We start from the raw sequence: 27,458 nt of genomic DNA on the forward strand, positions 1-27,458 counted from the left end.
AAAATGACCAACAATAGGACCCACAAAGGGGAGGAGCGAAGTCCAGGAAATTCCTTGTTATTTATTCAAATCAATCAATCAATCAATCAATCAATCATTGAATTTATATACCGCCCTATAGCCGGAGATCTCAGGGCGGTTCACAAAAAAGATCACGACATATAAAAACAAAATAAAAACAATAATCCAATAACGCCCCTCCCATTTTTTATGCTGTATGTTGGCTATGTGATTGTAAAAGTGAGATTTGCAAAGCCAAATGAATAATTAAAACATAAATAAAAATAAAATAAGACGGGCGAAAGAAAGTAGTGCTACGCCGAAAGCCTCCGCCTCCGCCCGCCCTCAGAGAGAGAACCCCGGAGGGAAAGAACATCGCCGGGCGGTACCAAAGCGTCGGTCCACGCAGGGAGGCAGCGAGGACAATGCGACATTAAGCGCGCGCGAGGACACGGAGGAGGGACGCAAAGAAAGAGGGGGGCAAAGGGCGAAGGGAGTTTCAACGCACGGGGAAATGATGGGAACCAAAGCCCGCCTGCGGCCCGCACGCGCCTACTCGCGCACACCCGCCCGCGGGTGAGCGAATGGCCTAGTCCAGATTTGAACGTAACGGCTTTGGCTCGCGGCGGCGGCGGGTGCGGCACGTGGGCGGGGCGAGGCGACGCCCGAGCCCCTCCCCTCCTGGAGGGGGAGATTGGGAGGCGGCGTCTGGCGCGAGAGCAGCAGCGTCGGGCGCGTCGCTGGTCAAGCAGGATCAATCCCCCCCCACCCTCGCGTCGGCCAGGGGTGGGGATGCGCGAGGCCGCCCGGGAGAGTCGCGCGGCGGCGGGCGGGTGAGGAGGACCGAGGGAAGAAGCGGGAGAGAGCGAGCGAGCTTTCCCGCCTAGGAGCATCCCTGAAGGGCGTCGAGGGCTGCGCTGGTCCGTCGCGGGGTGAGGGGGGACGGGAGGGACTCGGGGCCAAAACTGCCTCACTGCTGAGGCGAACCGTCGCGCTTTTCTCCTCAGACCCCCCTTCACAGCTTTTAAACGCGGGAGTTGGTAGGGCGGTAGGAATTCAACAGGTGCAGCACCGGCGCGCCCTCCAGCCACGTGTCCGGATTTTCCCGGACTTCAGGGAGGTATCGACGCGTCCCTCACTCGAAAGTCCTTTTTTGTAAAAAAAAAAAAAAGGAAAAGGAAAAAATAAGAAGATTGACAGCTTTGGGGTTTGTTTTGTCCTGGACCCTCGCCAAGTCCAACAAAACTGGATTTTTCGATGGACTTGTCAAGGGTCCAGGACAAAACCACCCCCAAACTGTCAACCTTTTTTTTTTATGAACCCCGAAGTTGTCAATCTTTTTTTTTCTTTCTACAAAAAAAAAAGGACTTTCGATTGAGGGGGATCCTGAAGTCCTGGGAAATCTGGACACAGCATCCCTGGTGCTGCACCTTATATATATATAAAAGCTTGACAGCTTTGGGGTTGCTTTTACACTTTTGAAAGATGGCAACCCTAAAACGCAGTAGCTGCAGGATGGCAGAAATTTGACAGGTGCAGTATTCTCCCTCATCGCTCAGGGAAAGCTTCCTTAACCCTGCCTTTCTCTTTCTCTCAGCTGATCAGAAGAGTACAGAGGTCTCACCAGGGAAAGCACCGCCACGAAAATAAAGCACTCCAGTCATTTCTTAACAGCGGGTATGTGCATTTCCTTGTTGTCCTTCGGTCTCGTCAGTTTCCAAGCGATGGAAGAGTTTTGGGATCAGCAACGACAAGTAGTTATTAAGGTGTAATGCTTTCTGTGTGCAGAGAAATGAGCGATGGGAAGAAATTCGCATGGAAGAAACATGAAAGCTATTCTGCTAGGATGTGTAATCCATGTGGATTTTGGGGGTGAAATAATCTGAAAGAGTGGTGGGCAGGATCTAAGTTTCTTATTGCCAGTTTTTGTGCGTGTTTCTTGGGTGTCTCAGAAAGGCAGCTCACCTGACATTACCACCTTTTTCATTGCGGTAGACTGCATGTAATTTCTGTGGACATGCAAAGTGTAAGGAGGGTTTCTTTAAAAATAGGAAACATATTGTTTAGTACTGTACTGAGAATGGTCCCACTAAGCAACTAAATAGGTTTTGGAATATTAGAAATTCTTTCAAGGGCCACTTCACAAATGATTATATCTCTGTATGGATATCACTTCAGTTTATGCTTGCTATGTTTGACCAGGTAAATTCATGTCCAGATTGTGCAACCTGTTACCAATCGGAAGCTTCCTGTATCACGAAATTGGAATCTGTGTGGCAGTCAAAAGATGTGTGAAATTTTGTTGATCAAATGTGATCTTCATGTAGGATCTGTGAGAAGCAGTTCTTTTTAGTGATGCTTCCTGGAAGATTTTTGATTCTGCTGAAAGCTGATAAGATGTTCTACAATTACCTTATTTTTGAACAGATTTGTTTACTGCTTCTTTACTTGATGCTGTGGCTGCTGTTTATATTAAACGGTCATTACGCTTTCCTTGTTGATGAGGAAATGGTTCTTGTAATGTTGTGCTTGTCATCAACAACATAAACTTATATGAATCGGGGGACAGCATATGCAAAGTGCGACAGCTGAATTTATTTAAAATAGAAAATGGCCTTGGGTCACATCTCAATCACCTCCCCCCAAATAATAAATCTTAGTCCTTTATGTGAGCAGAGCTATGGTTGCTCAAGTACTGCCTCACATTGACATAGCTATACTACAGCATCATCTTGTGTGGACATATCTCCTGTCTTAGCAGCCTCTTGGTTACAATCCTGTGATAGCAACCTACTTGCACAGTACTTAAACAGAGGGATTTTTAAAGCATATCCATTTCTCCTCCCCCTGCCAAAGGCATGTCCGCTTCTACTCTACAGAGTGTTCACCAGTGTTTCTAGTATGAAATCAATAACGCTTTTCTGCGTTAGTGCTGTCAGAGTACTAGTCCTGAAGATTTTATCCAGGTATATGTAGGTTTCTAAATGTCCTGGAATGTGACTAATCAATAAGCCATGCATGCCCACAGGAAGAAAGCACACAGATGTGTTGTTGTGGTCCACACTTTATGTGTGAATTATAATCTCATACCACTGGGCGATTCTAAAATTTGCTTTAAAAAAGCCCTGCTTAGACATACTCTTTGCTGGCCACAAGGCTTTTAGGGATGGCTATTGTTATATTATATAAGGGACGCGGGTGGCGCTGTGGGTAAAAGCCTCAGTGCCTAAGACTTGCTGATCGAAAGGTCGGCAGTTTGAATCCCCGTAGCGGGGTGCGCTCCCGTTGCTCGGTCCCAGCGCCTGCCAACCTAGCAGTTCGAAAGTACCCCCGGGTGCAAGTAGATAAATAGGGACCGCTTACTGGCGGGAAGGTAAACGGCGTTTCCGTGTGCTGCGCTGGCTCGCCAGATGCAGCTTGTCACGCTGGCCACGTGACCCGGAAGTGTCTCCGGACAGCGCTGGCCCCTGGCCTCTTAAGTGAGATGGGCGCACAACCCTAGAGTCTGTCAAGACTGGCCCATACTGGCAGGGGTACCTTTACCTTTTATTGTTATATTATAACTCTTTCCTGGCTTTCTACCTCAATCTGTACGCAATATAATGGCAACAGATCATAAAATACAAACCTGTGTTGCATTGCCTCCAGTCATGCCACCGCTACCGCCTTCAGCTCTGCAAAATGACTTTATTGTACATGATTATATTTTTGCAGTAACTAGGGTTAGGTCATATTACAAGCTGCAGCATTTCAGTGGCTTGGTATTTTTTGTTCTGGAGCCAGCATAGGTAGTTGCTGGTCCTGTGGTTCCTAGGATCAGGTTGCTGAAGAGGTTCTTCTTGGTCTCCATTATACTAAAGGTTTCCAGTCAAAACATTTTGATTGTGCATACATATATCTGTCACCAGGCTCAGTTAGTTGATCAGAGCTGAGTGGTAGCAAGATGCTTTCATTTTGCACTTGCTGACTTGACAAGGCAGCCCTGTTTAGGGAAATTTATCACATTATTATTATTATTTTGTTGGGAGCCACCCATAGTGGCTGAGGAAACCCAGCCAGATGGGCAGGGTATAAATAATAATAATAATAATAATAATAATAATAATAATAATAGTTCCTGCTAGTGATGTCTACTGTGTTAGCCACCTAGACAAAATGATTTGGTGATTATATTTTCAAAGAAGAATACAAAAAAAAGTCAACAACATGCTTGTCAACTGATTTGTTGCAATTAATATACAACTCATATTTCCACAGGGATCTTCGGAGTCTGACTTGCCACCCTTCTATATACTGATACATCAATACCGAAACAATGCCGGTTCTCAGAAGTAGCTTGGGGCATTCAAATGTTAATATTGCAAGTGACACTTCGAGTCTCCACGAGATGAATTTTTCAAATGGAGAAGTAATTTCTGAAAAAAGCTCAACAAGCCTGTTTGAGAAAAATGGCTACCAGGACTCCGTTTACCTAAACGCTGCCAACATCTTTCAGGGCATTCATAATGAAAAGCCTCAAGATAAAATATTGGTAAAATATGGACATGGGCCACTACCTTCTCTTCCTGATTTCAAAGATGAACAATTCCAGCGTTTGTCCTATGAACTGGCTTTTAGTGCTCTAAAATGTAAGTAGAAAGCCTGTCCTAATTTTTCTACTTTCCACCGCAATCATTAAACTAAAATGTGGACATAATTCACCTTTGTGTTTAGAACTATGTAATTTGTAGCTCATCTAGTTGGCATAGAGAGCAGAGCCTCATTTCTGTGCCTCTTTCAACCACACAATGGTGGTTCATTTCTCTTTTGCAAATCTTGAATCTTTAGGGCTTGAATGAGTTTATTTTAATCAAGAATATGTGCCAATGATCAGTTTGCAACAACTGTGACTGCATGCTTGGCAGATTTTTCTCTGCCTTTCTGCCCAAGGCTTAAAAAGAAAAAAAGCAGGTTATATATGTTTCCAAGGTATGAAGGACAGCGTGCTCCTGAGAGACCACTGCTTTCTAGGGGAGAATCAACTACTTCACATTACATGTGTCTTGTGTCTCTATTCCTTTCCTTCCTTAGAGGGCTAATAGCTTCATGTTGAGCTTGGGCTTTCTGGAGCAGTACATTTAGCCTGAGCAGTGCTCAGCTGACAAAACATACAGCATAGGTGATACGCTATTTTGGTTTTTACTTGGATGTTACCACTGGGTGATCTAGGGGGAGGGGATGGTTATTTGTAAGCTTGGCATAATCTGCATGTCTCTTTCATACACCTGTATTTTCCTCCATCTCATCTATATGTTACATTCCACATTCCTTTGGATCACCTTCAGCACGTATATGTATCCATTTTTATTTTGTCTGTCTGCTGAGAAGTGGCTGGCCTTCACCTTTGACAGAATGTTTGAGTGACTGCTCTAGTGCTGTTTCCCACAAATTAATTATAGTCTAGCCCTATGGTCTAGGGTTGGTTTTACTGTTAAACCCAACCCTAGTCCAATTCTGAAACATTCCTTGATCTTTGAAAAAGAGCTCCCTACTCTGCCCATCTGCCAAATTTTAATTTTGTAGCAGGGGCATCATACAACATGTGGGGGAAACAATCAGAACCATGTATACATGGTTTTAAAAAGACTTTTAAAGAAGTCTTTAAAAAGTCCATGGTTATTCTTCTTAAGAAAACTGGTGTATGCTTTGCATAACTTAATTTATTATGAACCAGCCCTAGTAGATCCATTGATTGGAGAACTATCTGGTTTTCTGCATGCATTTATGAAACAAGAGCACACACAGACACACACCAGGTCTCTGACAAAAGTGACATTTAGCTAATAAACAGGCATATGTAGGCAGTCACCAAAATATATTTCTTTCCCTCAAAAGTCAGTTCTTTTTATCTTTAAGAGGGACAAGCTGTGGTGGAAAGTGCACAGTATTCAGACATTGAGATGCCAATAGGAAATTAAGGAGGGTGAGGGAGGTTACCTTGCCAACTTGCTGAACTGAGATAAGCGTGTTTGAATTGGTATGCAGAAGTGGAGGGAAAGCTATTGGCATCCATGGCAACAACCTAAAATATGGTGACATCAGCTTTTATCGCTCATGCAGGGAGGAGAAACTATTTCTGCTCCGCATTAATAATCCACATACCTAGTTGAAATTGAATATAATGTGCTTAAACAGAGGAAAATCCTAGGCAAAGCGTAATCACAAATACTTCCATCCATGAATCTAAAAATTAAACTTAGTAAGTGCTGTGCTTCTGTGTTCTTGAAACTATAATGATCAACAAGATAGCAATATTCCATTAAAAGTACCATGAATGGGAACAAGGCCAGGTATCCAGTTGTTAAACACTGGGGGTGGGGTGGGGAGCTGCCTTGTGTTTTTCCCTCTACCTTTCCATGGACACAAGTTTCCTTTTGAACAAGATGTTATGTACCGTGCTATTAATAAGGAATATGTTCCAACATTTGTGTGCACTCCTGCTCTTGTGTTTTGCAGTTCTTGACTTTTAAGAACCTGTGTACACAATTAGAGAGGTTCCCCCCCCCCCCTCTTACATGTCCACTTCAGCCAGTAGATTGTATTTCATTATGGGGATAAAGGTTTGTGTGTACCTTGTGAGTGTGTTTTTTAAAGGCAGGTACTATAAATTACATTGAAGTTGGCTCATTTTGAAACTGACCATAGCTGGTGTAAATGAAGATTCCTATGGGAATACATGGCTAACTAAAGCCAAAAGCCTTCCTTTGCAGGAGGAGGAAGGGGTAGGGGAGAAATCTAGTTCTAGATTTATGGCTTATGCACTTTGCACTAAACCATGGTGTTACTCAGGGACAGCAGCATGACCAGAGACAGCAACTGAGAGGGGGCTGCTCCCTGAGCCCAAGGGGAAAAACTGCAGCTAGAGAAGTGACCACCTCCTGCTAGTGTAACTAAATCAACCTATGAGTAAAGTTGGAAAATGGCTTGCCATTCTTTCTGTGGAACCATAGACAGTTTCCATAGTTTCGGTGGGACGAGCTCTGAGTGGCACATTGTTTAGTGAGATGTGCAAATATTGACACTTATGGTCTTGTACATCTTGTGACATTAAACGCATGATTTATACTCACGGAATACTAAATTTTATTCACACTTATTCACACATATTTTCAGAATTCACCTTAGAAATGTTTAAATGTTACTGATTGCTACAAATTTTTTAAAAAGCAAATGCTGTAATAATTTGAAGATCGCTTCTACCATCTTTTTCGTCTGTAGATCAAGATGTTCTTGAAACTATATTGCTAGACAGTGGCATTTATCCAATGCAGTCAATAGTGAGTAAATATTTTGTTTTGTGTTTGTTGTACCTAATTTGCTTAAATTACCCTGTGCAGATAACTTACTAATGCACTCACTTTACACATCACTAGATGAGTAACTAATTTAAAAAGGAAATAATCCATGTTCTTTGTGTGCAGATGAGTATAAAGCTTTAAGGACTGGCTTGTGTTCAAAGAAAAATGGACTTGCATGTCTTATTCTTGAGTTTCAGAATCCTCTCTCTCCCTCTCTGTATGTACACACACAAACACGCAACATACCTGTGACACCTATGTATTCGTAAGCATATATGGCAGAAACCTGCCAATTTGATCTCTGATAATTAGGTTTTCCCTGAGCTATATAGGGTTGCCATATTTCAGAAAGTAAAATTCCTGACAACCGCAAAGTTGTTGGGCTATTTTTGGGAACAAACCCAAATTCTTGAGCTTTGGGGGGAAACCAAGCTTTTGGAGCTGTTTCTGCTGCTTTTCGCCTTGTGTTGCCATACATCCAGGTTTTCTCTGACATTTTGTCAATTCGGCAAAATTTCCCCTTGACACCATTTTTATACCTGAAAACCAGGACATGGCAGGAACTTTCCTGACGTATGGCAAGCCTAGAGCTATACAACATGAAAAAAGAAACAACCCATATTTATTTTAAGCAAGTAAAATGCTATCAGTTCACACTTTTGATGTGTGGTGGACAGAAAATAGCCAATAAAAATGAGGAAAGTGCACAGCAATTTATTTTGAGTAAACAAAGAAAATTATACCCCCCCACTCAGGTTTGTTTTGCTATTGGAAGGCTAGCATTGCAGTTGATTGTATTCAAGAGATCTGAAGATCATAGCTGCTCCACATGTGCCCTGGGGTTGTAAACTGCATTTTAAAAAGCTTTCTTAAATGCTTCGATTACTGGACTGCTGGCTTCACTGTGTGTATGTGTGTGTGTGTGTGTGTGTGTACTATAAATCAAAAATCATGGCCTACTGGGAACTAGTGGTTCTAAAACTGAAGAGAGCCTTCTGGTTTATTTTAACAATTAGAAGTATTTCAAAAGGTTCAAAAAAATAGTTTTCATTTTTTATTAGTCCCCCATTTTTATTAGTCCCCATTTTTAAAAGTCAGCATCTGAACAGTTGTGTTTTTTGCACTATAATATGTATAAAGGTAAAGAACCCTTGGACGGTTGAGTCCAGTCAAAGGCGACTATAGGGTGTGGTGCTCATTTCGCTTCAGGCTGAGGGAGCTGGCGTTTGTCCACAGACAGCTTTTCTGAGTCATGTGATCAGCATGACAGAACTGCTTCTGGTGCAACAGGACACCATGATGGAAGCCAGAGCGCACGGAAATGCCGTTTACCTTTCTGCTGCAGTAGTACCTATATCTACTTGCATTGGTGTGCTTTCGAACTGCTAGGTTGGCAGGAGCTGGGACAGAGCAACGGGAGCTCACCCCATTGTGCGAATTCAAACTGCCGACCTTCCGATTGGCACGCCCAAGAGGCTCAGTGTTTTAGACCACAACACCACCCATGTCACTATAATATGTAGGAACCTCTTCTCTCTGTTTGGAGGGTTGTGCTGCAGATTTAGCATTTGGGTATTCTTTTTTGTTGCTTTCCTATCTTGCCACATGGCGATTCTCTCTTTTTGCAGTCAGACCAATTGACCAGTCTAGTTGTTGTGATGCTGTATGATCTCCAAGATCGGAAATTTGAAGCTCGCGAAAACATTGATGATGAAGAACAAATAGCAGAAGTCCAGGAAGTTGAGCGTTATCTTTGCAGGTATATGTACAAGAAAGTAGACGGATTCTCATCTGATAGCAAGTACTGAACAATTTTCGGATGTGAAATCTCATGTCGGGCTTCACAATCAGTTAAATTGATTGATTTCAGGTTGATTAGAATAATATAATGCTGCCCCCCAGTAGTGGCTGGTGCAGAGATGGGGTGCTGCTGATTCCCTGACTTCCAAATGCATTGTGTCTCTGGTGCTTACCAGAGGGGTGTGGGGCAAGGTGTGGGAAGATCAGTGCTGTGTGGTGGAGCCAATCCACCAATCTGGACCTTATGTTCCTGTGCAACACCAAATTCCCTGTGCCTCCACTTCTCCCTTCAGCATTTGGAAGAGGGGAGAGCAGAGGGGCCCTGCCTTCAACTGGTGCTGCTCCCTCCATGGGATATTAACTCTGTTCTGAACTCTGTTTCTTTCAATCTCATATTATCTTGGGAAAGTAAGTCAACACCCTGCTCACTTCTATATAGAAGAGAAAAATGCTTCCATAAGAATACAGAGGATAGACTTCCTTGGTGTTGCTACCAATTGTTTCCAGCCTTCCCCCGATGGCCTTTTCAGGAGATTAGGAAGACTGCTGGGAGCAGGAAAAACTGCAAAGAGAGAGAGGCTCAGTTATAGCTCTGGGGCTTTTTAATTCAGAAAAAAAATGAGTAAGGGGGAGGATATGATAGAGCTGCATAAAATTATGTCTTGTGTGAACAAAGTGGACAGAGGTTTATCTCTCATAATGCTAGAGCTAGAGGGTCATCCATAAAAGCTGAATGGGGGTAAGTTTGGGACAGAAAAAATGAACTTCATTCAGGACATATCTAAACCATGGAATCCAACTATGTGGACAGCTTTAAAAGGGGATTGGACAAATTCATGGAGGATAATGGCTTCTAGTCATGATGGCTGAAAACCAGTTTGGGGACATTACAAGTGGGCAAGTGACATTGCGCTATGTCTTTCTTGTGGTCTTCTAGGAGGTAGCTAACTGGGTACTTTTGAGACAATATGCTGGACAATATAGGTCTTTTGATGTGACCCAGCAGGGCTGCTCTAATGTTTAACTTGTCTCTGGTTTGTTTGCATCTATGATCCTTACCAGGCTTACTAAAACCTAGTTTCATTTGGAACCAACAATCTGGGATCGAAAATCACAGCTTAACATTGGGTTGTGAATCTTGGCCTGAATTAACTCTGGCTTGTTGCAGCATGCAGGTTTCGTATCCTGGTTTCTTTTGTTGCTGCTAGCCTAGAAACAGAGGTGCAGGGGAAGAATGACTCAACACGGCTCATATGCTGAGATTCTCAAAGGCACATTCCCTTCCTTTTCATTCTGCCTGGCGACAGGCTCCTTTCCCTTCCCACCTGCTTCTGACAAGCTGTTCTTCACTAGCCTAGATGAGGCTTTGGAGTGGGACGTGGATGGGCCATTAAAGGGACCATGGGCAGTTTTTACCATACTGAACTAGGGGTTAAAAGAACTCATACTAAGTTGTTTAAATTATTGAGTGTATTATTATCAAGAAGCATGTATCACCCTCCTTCAACCCACTGGACATTAAGAAAAACAGCATTTTTAGATTGGCAAACTATATCAACAGATGCAGCCGTATAGCTGGATCTAAAAGCTACCAACGCCCATTTCTTCAGCAGCCCATCCAGCCCCTTTCTTGTTCAGTGGACCAGAGTAATTACTGACATTTCTTCTGCTTGCTTACCCTATGAACTATCCCTATCAAGAGGATTGGGAGCAAAGGGTCAACAAAGAGGGCTATCAAATCTTCCTGGCGAGTGTCTAGGAATGGGGGAAGGCTTTGCAGCTTTGCACAGAGATGTGTCTAATGATCTCTAGAGGGAAGAGCATCTGCTGCTGGCCAGTTGTAAGAGAGCTGGGGACTTGAGTGACAACTTACCCTTTGTTGAGCAAAGCAAAAGGCTTTGGAGTATTTGCAGAGGAGATGTCATGGGGTGTGGGTGCGGACAACTGATAAAGGATGGAACTAATCATGCTCTGATCCAGGTCCTGGCTTGCTAAACTAGGGAATAGAGGGAAGAGTGGTGAGAAAACTGGCTCTCCAGATGTTGGTCTTTGAGCCCCAGTGGCATAGTCAGTGTTGTTGGGAATAATAGAAAAACAAGATCTGGAGGGTTATATTCCCCACCTCTGGCTTAGTAAACGTGGAGCAGATCAGTCCATTATAGCACAACTTGAATCTGTTCTGATGATTTCTCTAGCTGTAAATGCCCTGGGGACAGGGGAGTTGGCCATAATTTTCTCTTATGTATTTCAATACCAGTATTGATTGTTGCAAGGAAACAGGATTTTGCAAGATTAAATAATCACGAATTAAGCTTGTCACAAGATTTATCCATATCCTTCTTTTAATCTATAGCTTTAAGACAAAACTGGCCGCTGCGTTAGCAAGATGTCGAATCAAACACGATGCTCTTTCTCTAGAACACATTCTGCCAGAAACAATAAGGAAACAAGAACAAAGGGCTTCCACGCTACCCTTGTATGTGTGGGTCAATTCACTTAAAATAAGGTGAGGTTGAAAGCTTGCTAGTGTAGCATGTATGTTTTAAATATTTGCTTCTTCCATAATTATATCACATGCTCATAGATAATATAAGCATATTCTCCATGTGAAAATGTGTTGGTGGCAAGTAAATTAAATGGTTTTCTTGAAAGCTCCATAACATTGTCCTAGTACTCTAAACTTAGTGGTGAATGTGAGTGGAATGTTCTTTTGTTGGTAGTCTGTACCTGCCTATTTTAACTACCAAAACACACTGTTGTGTATGCCATTGCACCCTTTATGTTGAATCTATTGATTCCCTTGCTTACAGCAGCAGCAGCTGCAACTTACAAATGTTGTTCCTGCCAATTCTTGCCAGCTCCGGCTTTCACCTAGAGACTTTAGAACCATATTTCTACATCTGGATGCCCAACAGTGCAACTGCTTCCTTGTATTCCTGTGCGACACATTAAAATCAGTCTTATTTAGACACGAGCGGCAAACAGAAACGGGAGATACAAGCTTTGCCAAACGAGAGTACACATTTTTGTTAGATACCAAAAACAATGAACGCTCTCCCAAGGGCCTTTCAGACTGTGTCTTCTTAGGTGGCATTAAATCACATACTGGCAATTTCAGGCTGCACAACTAAAGTTGATTTGGCACCCTTGCACAACAAACCCACTTCCCCCCAGGATTTGAGTTTTTACTATAAGGAACACAGAATACTTAATAGAAAGCCAGTGTTGTTCTAAAGGTAAAGGTAAAGGGACCCCTGACCACTAGGTCCAGTTGTGGCCGACTCTGGGGTTGCGGCGCTCATCTCGCTTTATTGGCTGAGGGAGCCGGCGTACAGCTTCCGGGTCATGTGGCCAGCATGACTAAGCCGCTTCTGGCGAACCAGAGCAGCGCACAGAAACACCATTTACCTTCCCGCCGGAGCGGTACTTATTTATCTACTTGCACTTTGACGTGCTTTCGAACTGCTAGGTTGGCAGGAGCAGGGACCGAACAACGGGAACTCATCTACTTCTTTACAAACTTTGTGTAAAGTGATGAGGATGCCTACTTGATAAAAAGGTCATTTGGAAGTGACCCCAAAGTCTAGCTGTCTGATTCAGCGTCTCAATATTTACCTGCTACTATACATTCAGCATCACAATTTGGGAGCAACCCCAAGTTGAGTATGTAAGCTTGGAGGGATTAGAGCTGAACTAGGCCATGGGGATCTTTATATCAGCTTAGCAGTGGCATGTTGCTCTAGGGAAGAGCAGATCTTTCCAGTAGAAGAGCAGATCTTTCCAGTTGTTCGGGAAAGGGAACAGAAGTGTAGCTTCAGACTTTGTTGAACCTGGTACAGGTAGAACCACGGAGAATTATTTCTGTGGGGTGCATATTCAGCATTTTAAGAACTTTTTACAGTGGTACCTCGGGTTACATATGCTTCGGGTTACATACGCTTCAGGTTACAGACTCCGCTAACCCAGAAATATTACCTTGGGTTAAGAACTTTGCTTCAGGATGAGAACAGAAATCGTGCAGCAGCGGCGCAGCGGGAGGCCCCATTAGCTAAAGTGGTTCTTCAGGTTAAGAACAGTTTCAGGTTAAGAACAGACCTCCAGAACGAATTAAGTTCTTAACCCGAGGTACCACTGTATTTGCAAGTCCCAGGGAAGGAAGCTTGTATGTACAGGAAATGTAGAATCATAGAGTTGGAAGAGACCACAAGGGCCATCGAGTCCAACCCCCTGCCAAGCAGGAAACATGTGTAACTATGTGTAGCAGGGTAGTGAGCAACAACAAATTAAATTAATGCAGACATATCTGTAGTGTTTCAGATGCAAGTACAAGTGATTTCTTACTTTTATATTAAGCACTTATATTAAACAGTTGTGTTTCTGCAACAGCCTTGAAGATGTTCATAGCACTTTACACAAGGAGGGATTCACTAGAGTGGAATCGGTCTCCAGTTTTGGTGGCTATTCATATTGCCTAGATAAGCACTGTGAAGACGTACTCATTTTCCCTTCTACTCTTAAAGAAAAGCTTCTTACTCTGGAGCTGTTTTCTGATTACAAGCTCTTATTGCAGGTATGTTAACATGAAACTGAAATAAATCTCCTAACTTCATGCTTCATAGTCTTTCTGTGTTGCATGTTTCTATTTCTTTTCAATGTCTTGTTAAAAGAAAAGAGCAATTTAAATAAACTGTGGTGCTATGGCTATGCTTACAAACTTCTGCAAAATCTGTTTTGACGTGTTGCGTGTGTTTGTTAGAATGCTTATCTTCTTCCACAAAGAACATCACTAATTTGACCACAGCTGTAGTGAAGTTTTTACAGTTGACTCGGAAGACTTGCTTGTCAATAGTCACCAAACTGTTTAGCAAGAAGCTCCAAACTGAAAAAATCTGTTTGTGAAACTTTGCAGTAATATCATTAGCTTGAATTACATTAAATTCTGGGTCTGAAACTATCTCTCTCTACAGTCTTCAGTAGTTCATTGCTAGTTTTTGATTTAACTTCAGTTCACAACCATTGTTTTCTGTTGTCTTGTATTTGTGTGCTGTTATGATTACACAACTTCTGTTCTTGCCTCTCCTTTGTCCTATGGCATCATCTCTTTTCAGTCTTTGGATATTGTGCTTTTCATTACAGCCAACCACTGGAGTACCACTTTTATTGCAAGGTGATTTATAGGCACTCGTGCACACACTCCTTGAATTTTCTTCTGGCCCATTGTTCCTCATCTCTGAACATCAAGCCTACTAAGCCCCTTTCACCTGATATGGGTTCTAGGGATATCATGCAACTGACACTGGATGTCCTTAAGGCAAGTTAAGCACATTTACTTAATTGTAAGTAAGTGCTTTAATTTTGAAAGGCCCTCACGTTATGAACTAAATGTGATAACCTTGAATGCTGGAGTAGAAGGACTAGCTATGACGTCCTTGAAACTTGAGCTTCATTGGGGGCAGCTTTACTCTGGACTCGCTATAGTTTTCTTTGTTCAGTGTCAAGTGTAGGGTCTGAGGTGACTAAGAGACATGAGTTACAATCTGGGAAGCTGTGGTTCAAGTCTTTCGATGTTCTCACACAGTTCTATTTTCATATTAATCCATAAATATCATCCTACTCTTTTTTTTCTCTCCTCTTGCTTTTTATCAGTTTGTTGGCATTCAGGGGAAGTTTTGCCGAATCATTTATGTAGCAAACATGGTGTATATAAAGAAAGGGTAAAGGCTTCCCTCCCTCCTCACATACTGTATCTTTCTACGAAGGAAATCTTTCTAATTCAAAACGTTGATACTCAGTAGCTGATTCACTTGGCAATTTATAATCTTGTCCCATCCATTATGCACATGTCTGTAAATTAGAGCCAATTTCATCCTAATAAACAGAAGAGCCTCTGCATCTTAATGGCTGTGTCTGGGGGTTACCGATAGGCGAAGTGCTTTGGCACCCAGTGTCCTCCTGCCTCCCGGATTCCATGCCGGAGCGAGAGCCCAGGTATCAAGACAATCTGTGGGTGAAGTTCACTCCCCCTGGGCCCTGGGGGGGGGAGCTTGCAAGGACAATTACCCTCAAAATCATCCTTGTTTTCCTCTTCAAATGACCTCCACTAATGTGGGAGCTGTACCCATTAAGGCAGGGAGCACCGGAAGTCACCAGCCTGCCTCTGTATTGGCACCATATGCCTTGCAATTTTTTAAAATAATTTTTATTAACAAACCAATCAAATCACATTAGTTCCAAATGACAAAAACGAATTTTAAATTTTTGTTGGGGGTACCCATGCTTCGAGCTCAGAAAGGGTCCAATCCTCTCATATTTCTGCTGCATTGATGTTCACAGTTCTGTCCATTCATCTCTTTGTTGTTTTCCTTTACAAATCATGTTTCAATTTTCTTGTTATCGTATTTTTTTCCTTTCTTTATTCAAACGGCAAACACCATTTCAGCATTTCCATAAAATACAGTCTCAGTGTCTGCTCATTAGCTTTCCCAGACCTGTTGCTCCGACATCAATCTTTTCAGGGGGGTTCTGCCTGATCAAACACAGAGTCAAATATGATAACAAAGTCGCGGCTTCCTCCCCCTCTTGACCGTCAATCCTGCAACAGAGCCTGTCATGGCGATTCTCTTTTAGAAAGGTGTCATCCCAAAAGCCTTCCATTTCCTTTCCAGATTTTCCACAAAGCAAAGACTTTAGTTAATGATTTATTTCCACACAGTTCATTATTCCATCTCACTTGTTATCGGTTATTGCAACGGTTCTTCTTGGGGGGGGGGGGTTGTTGTTAGGTAATCACATAGCGAAAAAAAGAAAAGTTTTCCCCTCCTTTCCGCCCCGTTCCGACATACCGACATCTTTGATGTAGTCTTCTTTGATATAATTTCCTGTTCAGTCCGACCCGTCGCTCAGCTTCACAGAGGTCGATTCAGTTAGCAGTCAATACTCCCTTTCTTCACTCGAAACATGTGCATTTGCTCTTCTCTAATTATTTATCTTGAGCTCCTGCAACCAGGTCGCGATCAGAAGTAGCGTCCGGGAGAGCGAAAAACTCACACAAGGGCTTTCCGTCTAGTGCCCTCACCCCCTCCTTCTTTCAAACTCGGGGGTGATTTATAGGCATCCGCAGACGAGGCAGTGTTTTCCCATTCCCCCCGGGAAAACTCGGGAGGCTAATTACTCCCATATTAGCCTCTTAATTACCTCATGTGAGCCGGAGAGATGGTATTGTTGGCCATCTTCCACTGCGCCCCTAGCAGTGTGATTATCGGTGTGATTGTCATATGGAAGTGTGATTATCATATGGAAGCAACTACATGGATGATCACTTGGAACACGTGTGGAATTTAGCACGTTATGTTTGAAGCCCCTTCTGTTGGGAAATTTCCCCAAACTGCATGCCACACTTTCCATACTACGGGGCTGTATGTAATCACGTGGCTGGGCCCATACGTGAAGCAGTTGGTTTAGATTACAAGCAGAAACTGAGTAACTGCTGCACATTCGAAATGGCAAATTCAGTTTTCTTGAAATGCTTTTTTACTTGGGTGCTGGCCCTGCAGAAATAAACAAGCTTTGCTGCTTAAATAATTTGTCAATCACCCTTTTCTTAATTGGGCATCTCTGCTTAATTCTTAGGATAAATCCAGGAGTCTTGCTGTCCATTCGGCGAAGGCCTTGCTGAATATGGATGATGACATCTTAATAGCACACATGGGTTCATGGCTCACTGTGGCTCATATGTCGGTGCTGACAAATCAGATGACTTCCAAAGTGTTTGTATGTGGAGTAAAGTCTTTGGCAAAGGAAGCTGAACTGAGGGACTTGTTTGCACAGATGGAGTGTAAAAGTAAGCATGTGTTAGCATTATTCATACCACTTAGAAGCCATTTGACGTGGAAGGGTATATACACTAATTAATGATTAAGTAATAAATTCAAAATTGACCCATTTGTTTTAGAACGCTCTGGTTCGCCAGAAGCAGCTTAGTTATGCTGGCCACATGACCTGGAAGCTATACGCCGGCTCCCTCAGCCAATAAAGCGAGATGAGCGCCGCAACTCCAGAGTCGGTCACGACTGGACCTAATGGTCAGGGGTCCCTTTACCTTTACCTAACTTGCAGACTTATTTGGTTCTTCTCCCCTCCCCTTCAGATATTGTGCTACTACGTGAAGATTTTGCAAACATTGAACCAACTGATAAGCTGCAGAAAGTTAAAGTTATTTTACTACTGCCTCGGTGTTCAGGCCTGGGGGTTAGCAACCCAATAGAATTCATTCTAAAAGAACATGAAGGTAACTTTTTGAAATATTTCTCTTAGATTGCCGTAAAATGAAATGTTTGATCTGCATTCCTGCCTGTCTTGGCATTATTGGTGTTGATGGTTTTATGCTCATTATAGAGAACCATCATTAGTGGAATCCTAAACAATTTCCATTATCTCTACCTGCAACTCAAGCACAATGTTTTGTGATGCATTGCTGCACTACTTGACACACTCTGTTTTTTGTTGGTTCATCTGGTTTTAAATCAGCCAACGAAAGTGATTGGCTGAAAGTGAAAGTTGGTTGGCAGTCTGGTCAGCTGGTCTCAGTCTTTCTCTTACTTCCCATCTGTCCTCAGAAAAGTTGCCAATTTCTCCCCTTTTTGCCTGCATAATCCTAGACCAGAAGAAAAACCTTGTAATACATCTGGGTGGAAGTTGCTGAGATGTAATAAATGGTGCATAAAAATGTGATCAGTTTCAAAGTGGCTTGAAACTAGCTTGTTGAAACCAATCATAGTTGTGTTAACCATCATTCTGAGTCCAGATGATGCATCAAACTGGTTTAATAGAATTGAGGTAACACTTCCAAAGTCTTTGTTTTGGTCATGTGGAAAGGAGGAGAGGGGAGAGTTCTTTTTTGAGGGCAGTGCACATTGCCGTGGTTTAGTGTTTCATGAGGACATGGCCAGTTACTGGTTTTTGTTTGAACTTGCTCATTGTATTCTCTTCAGATGCAGAATTACTTAGAGATCTCTCTCAGGGCTCTGTAGCAGAAGATAAACTCAATTCCCTTGCTCAACAGCAGCTGCAAGAATTGTCACATGCAATGCAGTGTAAGTTTGTCATTAACTGGTAAGAATTAGAGTAAAATATTGTTTATAGACAAACCCCGAGTATTCAGAGAAATAAGAGTACTGAGAGGACAACTATTGGAAGAGAAAATTGTTCCTGGAGCAAAAAATGTCACAAATACTGATGGGCATCTGAAAACATAGTCTTGCAACGGGAACAGTCACCTTGATGTTTTAGGGAATCTCAATGGCCTTCTTTAGGGGCATTTGTTATCCTTTGGGATATCTTTTCCCATGCAGTTGCAATGGAAGGACAGCTGATGATGGACTATTCCAGGAAAGGAGGAGTCTGCAGTGTGCTAAACAGGCCTAGCCTAGCAGTCTTTATTGGTTCTTTTAGCTGTTGTTGTTCTTTATGTTCCTTTTGGAACTATAATCCCTGATTTTTCCAGTCCACTTTAGGAAAGCCTTATGAGCTAATCATCACTTGCCCCTGCCTTCTGGAAAGGATAATAAATGCCCTCCCTTGAAGATCATTTAATAGAAGAAAATTCCTTTCTCTGCTGAATAATATTTCTAAAATTGTGAGAAAGTCAGTGTTTATTTTTATTTTAAAGTAAGGTTTTAAGATTTGGTTCCCAAGGCAGCTAACTTGCAAATTATTTGGACTAAATGGTCTTTATGGGAAACAGGATCAGAGCAGATAAAAAGATGGAACTCATCAATAAAACAATTGCAAATTAAAACTTATTAAAAATGGAGTGGCAAAAGCTTTTGATCAAAGTGTGACCCATAAGTCTGTCTGAATGAAAAGGTACTTGCATGTCAGTGGAAATCCATCAGAGGGTGCTAGACAGACATCACTAGGAAGTGAGATAAATATTACTTGCTGATGTCTGTAAATCAAGTTGCTATTAAAGGCACAGCCATAAACTTATAATCCTAGCCGGAAATGGATGGTAGGGCATGCTAGAGGCACAATATGGTTGTAGGGAATGTGAAAAGGTTTTAGATTATATAGAAGAAAGGGGATCAGCATGTGGGTCCCTAGTTGGGGTGGGCTTTTAATGGAACATATGATTTACTCGTGACAAAATATGAATTCCTGGTTGCTTTAGTTATAAGATGGTAATGTTCAATACATCTATGCAAATTGGATCAACTTTAAATGTTTTTAACATTAGTGACATGTGTTTAATATTTAAAGTGTGTTTAAACTAGAAATTATTAACAGTTGGATTTTCTCGTTACTTGATTCTTACAGTTAGCAGAGTGCAAGCTATTGTCTACTGCACCTGTTCAGTTTACCCAGAAGAAAATGAAGTTGTGGTGAACAAAGCCCTGGCATCTGGAGCAGAAGGACCCAAGGCTCAGCCTTACAAGTAAAGAGCAGGCTTTTATTGGTTGTGAATTACATTCATCTGCTGATGCAGAGCTTACAGTGCCATATAGTCCCTATCCCAATCATTCTGTTTCAGAACTGTAGAGTACTCAGAGCTTGAGCATAAAATCCTGTCAAGCTGCAATACCTATTGTAGCTAATTCAATGAAATTAGTAGCTGGTGAATAAAAAAAAACAACCCCAAACCTTCTACTCATGAAATTGATGTGTCTTTCTGTCAGGATGACCATCTGCATATGTCAGTTTTTGCATGTCTGCTTTAGTATGTAGATGTTACTAGAAAAAACAGAGTGCATGGCCCCTGTTGATACTATTGTGTAGCCCAGTCCATGCATTGTTACTTGGGTTCGAGAAGGGGAGGAGTATGGCGGAAACTTTTGTGTAGTTTGAGATGCTCTGAAGTTTGAGTTTATTTCAAGCTATAGTTTATTGTGATGTGCGAACCAAGCCCTTGATTGTACAGTTGTACAGAGAAAAGGATTTTATCACTTCTATATTGGGTTGGTCCCTAAAATTGCTATTGCACCATCTGATCATTAACGCTTCTCTTGCACCAGAGACAACAGATTTGCTGTTCTTCAGGAAAATCCCAAGTACTTTTTTTGAGGGCAGTTTACACATTGTGACAACTTTAAAAAAATGGGCAAAATGACTGATGCCCAGAATGGATTTCTGCCTAGGCTGCTGATTTACGTAATGTGATTTGGTGACCCTCCCGGGGCTGCAAAGGGGTTAAGTAGAACCTCTGGTTTGCTAGTAAAACTGAATTACTGTGACATGGAGCCATGTCTAAGAAGTGTGTCACCGATCTGAAAAGTTTGGAAAGCTCTGCCCTAAGCCTAAGTACGTGAAGTTAAAAACTCTTCTGGACATCAATCATAATAGAAATATGCAAAATAACTAAGCAAGTATTAGAAGTCACCCCAGAACTGGCCCTACTAAAAATCTTCCAAGATAATAATGCCCACTCACACATAAAGAGCTCATAACCCACTCTCAGCAGCCAGAAGCATCATAGCCAGACCCTGGAGAGACCTATCAGGAGTAAGCATGAATCAATAGTATAGGAAACAGCCTTATTAGAAAAACTAACCAACAAACTGAAAATGGCATGGGGACAAATAGAAGAAGACACCTTCACCCCAATACACAGCCCGACAAGACAACAACAAGAACCCACTGACAGCATACAAATCAATCTGGCTAACCTGATCCAAACACACACACACCCTGCTCAGACATAAAAACAAATCTCACTACAGCCAACCAAAGTCAACCATCCACACCCTAGGCCACCCCCAACCTCTCTCACCACCAAGGAAATACAACAAGCGAATAGGAAGAGAACCCACACAAGTGATGCTGACACAAAACCCCACACATACACTAAGTACAACGGTACCTCGGTTTTCGAACATCTCCGTTGACAAACATTTCGGTTTTTCAACGCCGTAAACCTGGAAGTAAATGCTTTGGTTTTTGAATATGCCTTGGAAGTTGAATATGCCACGCGGCTTCTGCTGAGTGCAAAATCATGAGGCCTAACTGTCAGCTTTTGAGTTTTCAGTTTTTGAACATTTTTTGAACATTTCAGAACTCAAATGGTCTTCTGGAATGGATTATGTTTGAAAACCGAGGTACTATGTAGAAGAATAGAAGCATTGTCACCCACCTCCCTCGCCCCCCTTCCCCCCCTTTTCTTGCTAACCTAACACTGTATGCAACACTAATGTCTCACAACAAATGAAACTGATCTGTAGAAAACGCAACTTGAAAAAAAGACAATGCACGTATTTTTGTAAACTAAGAAATCTTTAATATATATATTAAAGATTTAATATATATATATATTTAATATATATATTTAATATATATATTTTCGACCTCGTCGAAACGTCGCCTAGACACCCCAACTTTTACACGGGAAGACACCCGAGGACACCAAAACCTGCATATATATATATATATATATATGCTTTCGTAGATTTTCACGGGTACAGGAATGCAGGTTTTGGTGTCCTCGGGTATCTTCCCGTGTAAAATATTCCCGTGTATATTAATATTTAATATATATATATATTAATATATATATATATGCTTTCGTAGATTTTCACGGGTACAGGAATGCAGGTTTTGGTGTCCTCGGGTGTCTTCCCGTGTAAAAGTTGGGGTGTCTAGGCGACGTTTCGACGAGGTCTCACTCGTCATCTTCAGGCTGGTGCTTTCGGCTTCTTGTTACTGGAACAGAGCAGGATCTCAGTGTTTGAGTTCCTATAAATAATGTTGAGGAGGTGTGGCCTCTAATGTTCTGGGCAGAGAGGAAGTTCCCAGATCTGGCTGGCACAGACCACAAAACCACAGCTCGCCCCTATACACGAAGCCAAGCCAGAGCACAACAAAATGCAGTACAACCATTTTCTCAGAAAAACTCTTCACAAAGTTCAAGAGGTCAAGACACAAAGGCTTTAGCAACTAATCCACACCTAATGACCCACCTAAGTGGTACTCAGGATACAACTCAAGAAATCACTCAAGATATCCCTCAAGTAATTAAGAAACAAAAGAAGAAAAGGCACACTAGCCTGGGAACTTCCTCTCTGCCCAGAACATTAGAGGCCACACCTCCTCAACATTATTTATAGGAACTCAAACACTGAGATCCTGCTCTGTTCCAGTAACAAGAAGCCGAAAGCACCAGCCTGAAGATGACGAGTGAGACCTCGTCGAAACGTCGCCTAGACACCCCAACTTTTACACGGGAAGACACCCGAGGACACCAAAACCTGCATATATATATCTATATATATATATGCTTTCGTAGATTTTCACGGGTACAGGAATGCAGGTTTTGGTGTCCTCGGGTATCTTCCCGTGTAAAAGTTGGGGTGTCTAGGCGACGTTTCGACGAGGTCTCACTCGTCATCTTCAGGCTGGTGCTTTCGGCTTCTTGTTACTGGAACAGAGCAGGATCTCAGTGTTTGAGTTCCTATAAATACTGTTGAGGAGGTGTGGCCTCCTATGTTCTGGGCAGAGAGGAAGTTCCCAGGCTAGTGTGCCTTTTCTTCTTTTGTTCCTTAATTGCTTGAGGGATATCTTGAGTGATTTCTTGAGTGATATCCTGAGTACCACTTAGGTGGGTCATTAGGTGTGGATTAGTTGTTAAAGCCTTTGTGTCTTGACCTCTTGAACTTTGTGAAGAGTTTTTCTGAGAAGATGGGTGTACTACATTTAGTTGTGCTCTGGCTTGGCTTCGTGTATAGGGGCGAGCTGTGGTTTTGTGGCCTGTGCCAGCCAGATCTGTGTAGGGATTGCAGGGGGGTGCAGCATCCGGAGGTGCCACCATGGTTTGGCTACTGGATGGTGTCTGTAATTTATCTGTGGAGAGGGTCTGGGTTTGGGTCTGGTGTGGTTGATTGGTGATGGCGTTCTGTGTGCCTCTGGATCTGGTGTCAGTTTTTGTGGGGAGGGCTAATTTCCAGATGTCTGGCAAGCGGGATGTGTCGTCACGCTTGTTCATGTTGTGAGGGTGTTTCTCTATCTCGATGGCTTCCATGATTATTCTCTTGTGGTGATGTTCCATGTTAGAGAGCAATTTGGAATCTGCAAAATTAATTTCGTGTCCTGTTTCTTTCATGTGTTGGAAGAGAGAGGAAGTTTTTTCTTCTTTTTTGACGGCATTCTTGTGTTCTGCGATACGTGCATTTATTCGTCTGTTTGTTTGTCCAATGTACGTGGCTGGGCAGACTTTGCAGGGTATTTCATAGACCCCTTGGTTTTCCAACTGGATTTTATCCTTGGGGTTTCTGAGGATGTTGGCTATTTTTTGGTTGGCGCAAAAGGTTGTTTTGATATTGTGTTTATGGAGGATTTTGCTAATTTTATCTGTAGTGCCCTTGATATAAGGAAGGAGGGCCATGCCATTGTTTTCTTCTGTGTCTTGGTTTTTGGGGGGTGTTTCTTTTTGGATTAGCTTCGTAACCCTGTTTTGCTGGTATATTAAAAAATCCCCACCACAATTGGGAACAGTTGCTGGCCATTTAAATGAAAACAGTGCGTTTAATATACTTAGGAAAAACCTTTCATGACAGCTCTTAGCTTTTGTTTTTTTAAGGAAACTACAGGGAGGCCACAATTGACTAAAATTGCATTTTACTTAAGGGCACATGGTAGTGATTCAATACTTTGTGTTAATATCCATTGTAGGCTTTGTCCGCCTGTTCTTCCATTGTGTTGCAAATCAGAAATAAGCTTGTCTGCAGCAAACTTTTTCCGACTGGAGCCATCAGATATTTCTAATAGCTGTTTTATAGCTGTTCTATCCCGAGAGGTAAGTACTAGTAAAAAAAAAAAAGTAATATAACCAATAAAATGAAGTGTTTTGATATTTTGATTTTTTTTTGCTAGTGACTTCTTGGATATAGATGAAAGGTAGTGTAGATTTAACAGTTAACATGCGTAACAGCCAACCATTGTGCAAGTAATCTGTCCACGAAGAAGGCATTGTGCAGATTTCCCAGTCAATATACATAATCTCCCTCAACTGCATTTTGTAAATTTCTTGGCCGTTATGTCATCTCTCCAAGAAATGTGCTCTTGTTTCCTTTGCCCAGTTCAGTAGTATGCAATCTGTGTCTACCCCCCATCTGCCCCAACATACCACCCCACTGATCTGCTGAAAATGTCAGGGTCCCAGATAAAGATTAACCTTTTTCCTGAGGTGCAGCCTTCTTTTCACCCTTCCTACCACCCCACAGAGCATAGGGGCAGCCGCAGAATGTCAAAGGCTGCCCCGAGGCCGCCTTCCAGAAGCAGGCCTCACGCTGTGCCAGCAGAACTTCCTCTGCAGCCTCCAGGACCATTGGGAGTGCCTGCTTATTCACGTTATTTAGTCTAAAAACTATCTTGTTGTGTCCTGAGAACTAAAAGTATTCTTAAACTGAACGCAGGTAATGGCGAGTCGTCCAAGATCACCAAACAATTCCATGGTGGAGGTGAGATCGAAAGATCTCCATCTGTTTCAAAGCTATCTTACTTTAATTGTATTGTTTGCCATCTGATAATATGATGCTTAAGGGGAGCGGGTGGCGTTGTGGTGTAAACCTCTTGGGCTTGCCGATCAGAAGGGCGGTGGTTCGAATCCGCGCAATGGGGTGAGCTCCTGTTGCTTTGTTCCAGCTCCTGCCAACCTAGCAGTTTGAAATCACACCAGTGCGAGTAGATAAATAGTTACCGCTGTGGCAGGAAGGTAAATGGTGTTTCCGTGCACTCTGGCTTCCGTCATGGTGTTCCGTTGCGCCAGAAGCGGTTTAGTCATGCTGGCCACATGACCCAGAAAGCTGTCTGTGGACAAACATCGTCTCCCTTGGGCTGAAAGTGAAATGAGCACCGCAACCCCAGTCCCCTGTGACTGGACTTAACCGTCCAGGGGTCCTTCACCTTTTACCTAATATGATGCTAGGGAAGTTATTATTCCTTACTGTTGCTACAGTACAGTGGTACCTCTAGTTACGAACTTAATTCGTTCCGGAGGTCTGATCTTAACCTGAAACTGTTCTGAACTAGAGGCGTGCTTTCGCTAATGGGGCCTCTTGCTGCTGCTGCGCCGCCAGCACACAATTTCCATTCTCATCCTGGGGCAAAGTTTTCAACTCGAGGTAACTCTTCCAGGTTAGCGGCGTTTGAAACCTGAGGCATTTGTAACTCAAGGTATCACTGTATAGTTTAGCTGGAAAGCAGGGAGGGTAGAATTGCCCAGGTAGGGAGCCCCTGCTCTGGTTCTCCAGGGGATGTTGACCTCCAACTCCCATTAATTCCAACCAGCATAGCCAGTAGTTGGGGATGTTGAGAACTGTAGTTCCAGCTATAACTGGAGAGATTCAAAGGTTAGCTACTCCTGCTCTATAAGATAATAAGGACAATGAAGTCTGCAGAATGGTGGTAACAGTAGATACTTAGAACAGCAGCTACTTCCTCTGACATGCACAACAAATGCTAACGTGAATTGCTTTCACAGTACTAAGGGTGTCATTTTCCTATATTTCTATGTACCGTGGATAACACCGGCTGCCCTTCTTCGGAGCTGTGATTTGATTTTGCTGATAATGTGTCCCTTTTAACTTTACAGAGGGATCCATCGGAGACAGTGTCTGTGAAAGATGTTTTAGCTCGTGCTGCGGCAAAAGGGTTATTGGAAGGGATTGACTTAGCAAAGCCAGCTAAGAGAGAAGAGAAAAAGAAAAAGAAACCGAAAGTAACCCAGCCAAAGACACCTACTAAAGAGGCAGTGATAAAGTCCAAAATTCAGGAGTTCCTGGATCGAGAAATGAAACCGGGCATGATTGAGTCAGATACTTCCGTCTCTAATTTAGCTTCCAGTGCCTCTCAAAAATCTGTGAACCAGACAAATAGTTCCGTTCCCCTGAAGAAAACAGTCCAACCCCCCTCGAACTCGTCTCTGCCGATGATGTCCAAAAATTCGCTTACTGCAGCTTCCATGCAAAAGATGTTTGAAAAGCATCGAAACATCAGAAAACCAAAGCTTGACGATAGTGTGATGGTCTTGAAACCTGTCGAAATCGTCCTGCCTCCGGTAATGGTGCCATACTTCAACCCACAAGGAAACCGATCCCATATTTCGACTAACCATTATTATTATAATTGGGGTGGAACTCATGGCACGCTTAGCCCTTCTACATCCAAAAAGCTGATCAAGACAAAAGAGCCCTCGCTTTCTTCTAGAGTCAAGCATTCTCGTCCGTGGCTTTGAAGATTGCTTTTTGTAACTCAGTTTTTAATCGTAATTCTTTCAAAATTTGAAACTTGCATTCCTCTAATGGTAAAAAATGAAAACCCTTGGGCATTCAGTATTCATCTGCATAGGGACCAAACTGCTCTAGGCAGCAGTTAAGATGTTCACATGCCTTTTCCACAGCTATTATTATGGTAGCAGAGGGGCTGTTCTGCACAAAGGCTTTTATTTCAATGAACTTTGAATGTCAAAATGCTTAAATTAATATACAGTATCAGATTATGCAGACAGGGGTAAACCAGAGGTTTCATGGGCAATAGATGATCAGCTTAGAATACAGCAGACAGATTCTGTCTAAGTAAAAACTTACAGGTACTGAATTTTAGGGCTAGCCGTTACAATTGTAAAGAAGAACAGGGCTTCTAAAAAGTAGAAGTGGATTTCAGTTCTTATTTTCTAGATATTTCAGTGTAAAGCCTTGGGAATTTTGAATACCTTACCTTGTATCTTTTTCTAAAATTGGTTCCAGTCTGCAGAGTGATCTTTCAAGACTTCAGCCTGTTTAATAATCTGCTCAAATCTTCTCTTCCAAAAGGACTGGTTTTTTTTATTTAAAAAAAGCAAATTGTGACCATTTTGGCTTTAAGAATAGGACATCACAACCTCAAAGAAAAAGGACAAGAACATTTCCGGGCTTTCTTTGTGAGGTAGCACAATTACTGGATGGTTTCATGTTGCTGCGGCTAGACACTGAACTCTACTAGGACGTCAATATAAATATTTGGCTCATTAGGCAGCATAGTTAAATGGAAACAAACCTATTAAACAATTGCTGATTAATGCCTTTCATAACTCTAGTCTGTTATTTTCTGTGTCCCCGCGCCCTAGCCACTTAGTATCTTTTGTAACTAAGGATTTTATAGGCTCAGTTGTAACACATATGCATTAGTCCTAGATCATTACAGGAAAGACAAACGTTCCATGCTTCCTTATAGTTGACTATATTCTTTCTGTAATGTTTCAAGGGCATTCATATATCATGTGTAAAATATACCCATGAGGCATAGTTAACTGAGATGCCTAGGTATCTTTTCAGATGTTGGAAGAAAATTTCTGTTCCG

At 42.3% G+C, this 27,458-nt stretch overlaps 1 protein-coding gene across 6 annotated transcripts; it reads left to right on the forward strand.

Moving 5' to 3' along the window:
* Positions 1 to 468: 468 nt before the first annotated feature.
* NSUN7 (NOP2/Sun RNA methyltransferase family member 7) lies at positions 469 to 27,189 on the forward strand. Of its 6 annotated transcripts, none has more exons than XM_028743166.2 (13): positions 469 to 576; positions 1,598 to 1,677; positions 4,258 to 4,628; positions 7,258 to 7,316; positions 8,966 to 9,096; positions 11,491 to 11,643; positions 13,524 to 13,707; positions 16,767 to 16,977; positions 17,284 to 17,424; positions 18,128 to 18,229; positions 19,452 to 19,569; positions 23,793 to 23,916; positions 25,714 to 27,189. In XM_028743166.2, exons 3-13 carry the CDS (start codon positions 4,316 to 4,318, stop codon positions 26,353 to 26,355), a joined length of 2,178 nt encoding a protein of 725 aa, XP_028598999.1. In that variant the 5' UTR covers positions 469 to 576; positions 1,598 to 1,677; positions 4,258 to 4,315; the 3' UTR covers positions 26,356 to 27,189. The 6 variants fall into 6 exon arrangements, with proteins under 6 accessions (XP_028598999.1, XP_077790429.1, XP_028598996.1 ...); XM_028743163.2 differs by lacking the exon at positions 469 to 576 and adding an exon at positions 648 to 920; XM_028743162.2 differs by lacking the exon at positions 469 to 576 and adding an exon at positions 648 to 833.
* Positions 27,190 to 27,458: the final 269 nt, after the last annotated feature.

The sequence above is a fragment of the Podarcis muralis genome, chromosome 9, assembly GCF_964188315.1.
Source record: "Podarcis muralis chromosome 9, rPodMur119.hap1.1, whole genome shotgun sequence".
NCBI lineage: Eukaryota > Metazoa > Chordata > Lepidosauria > Squamata > Lacertidae > Podarcis > Podarcis muralis.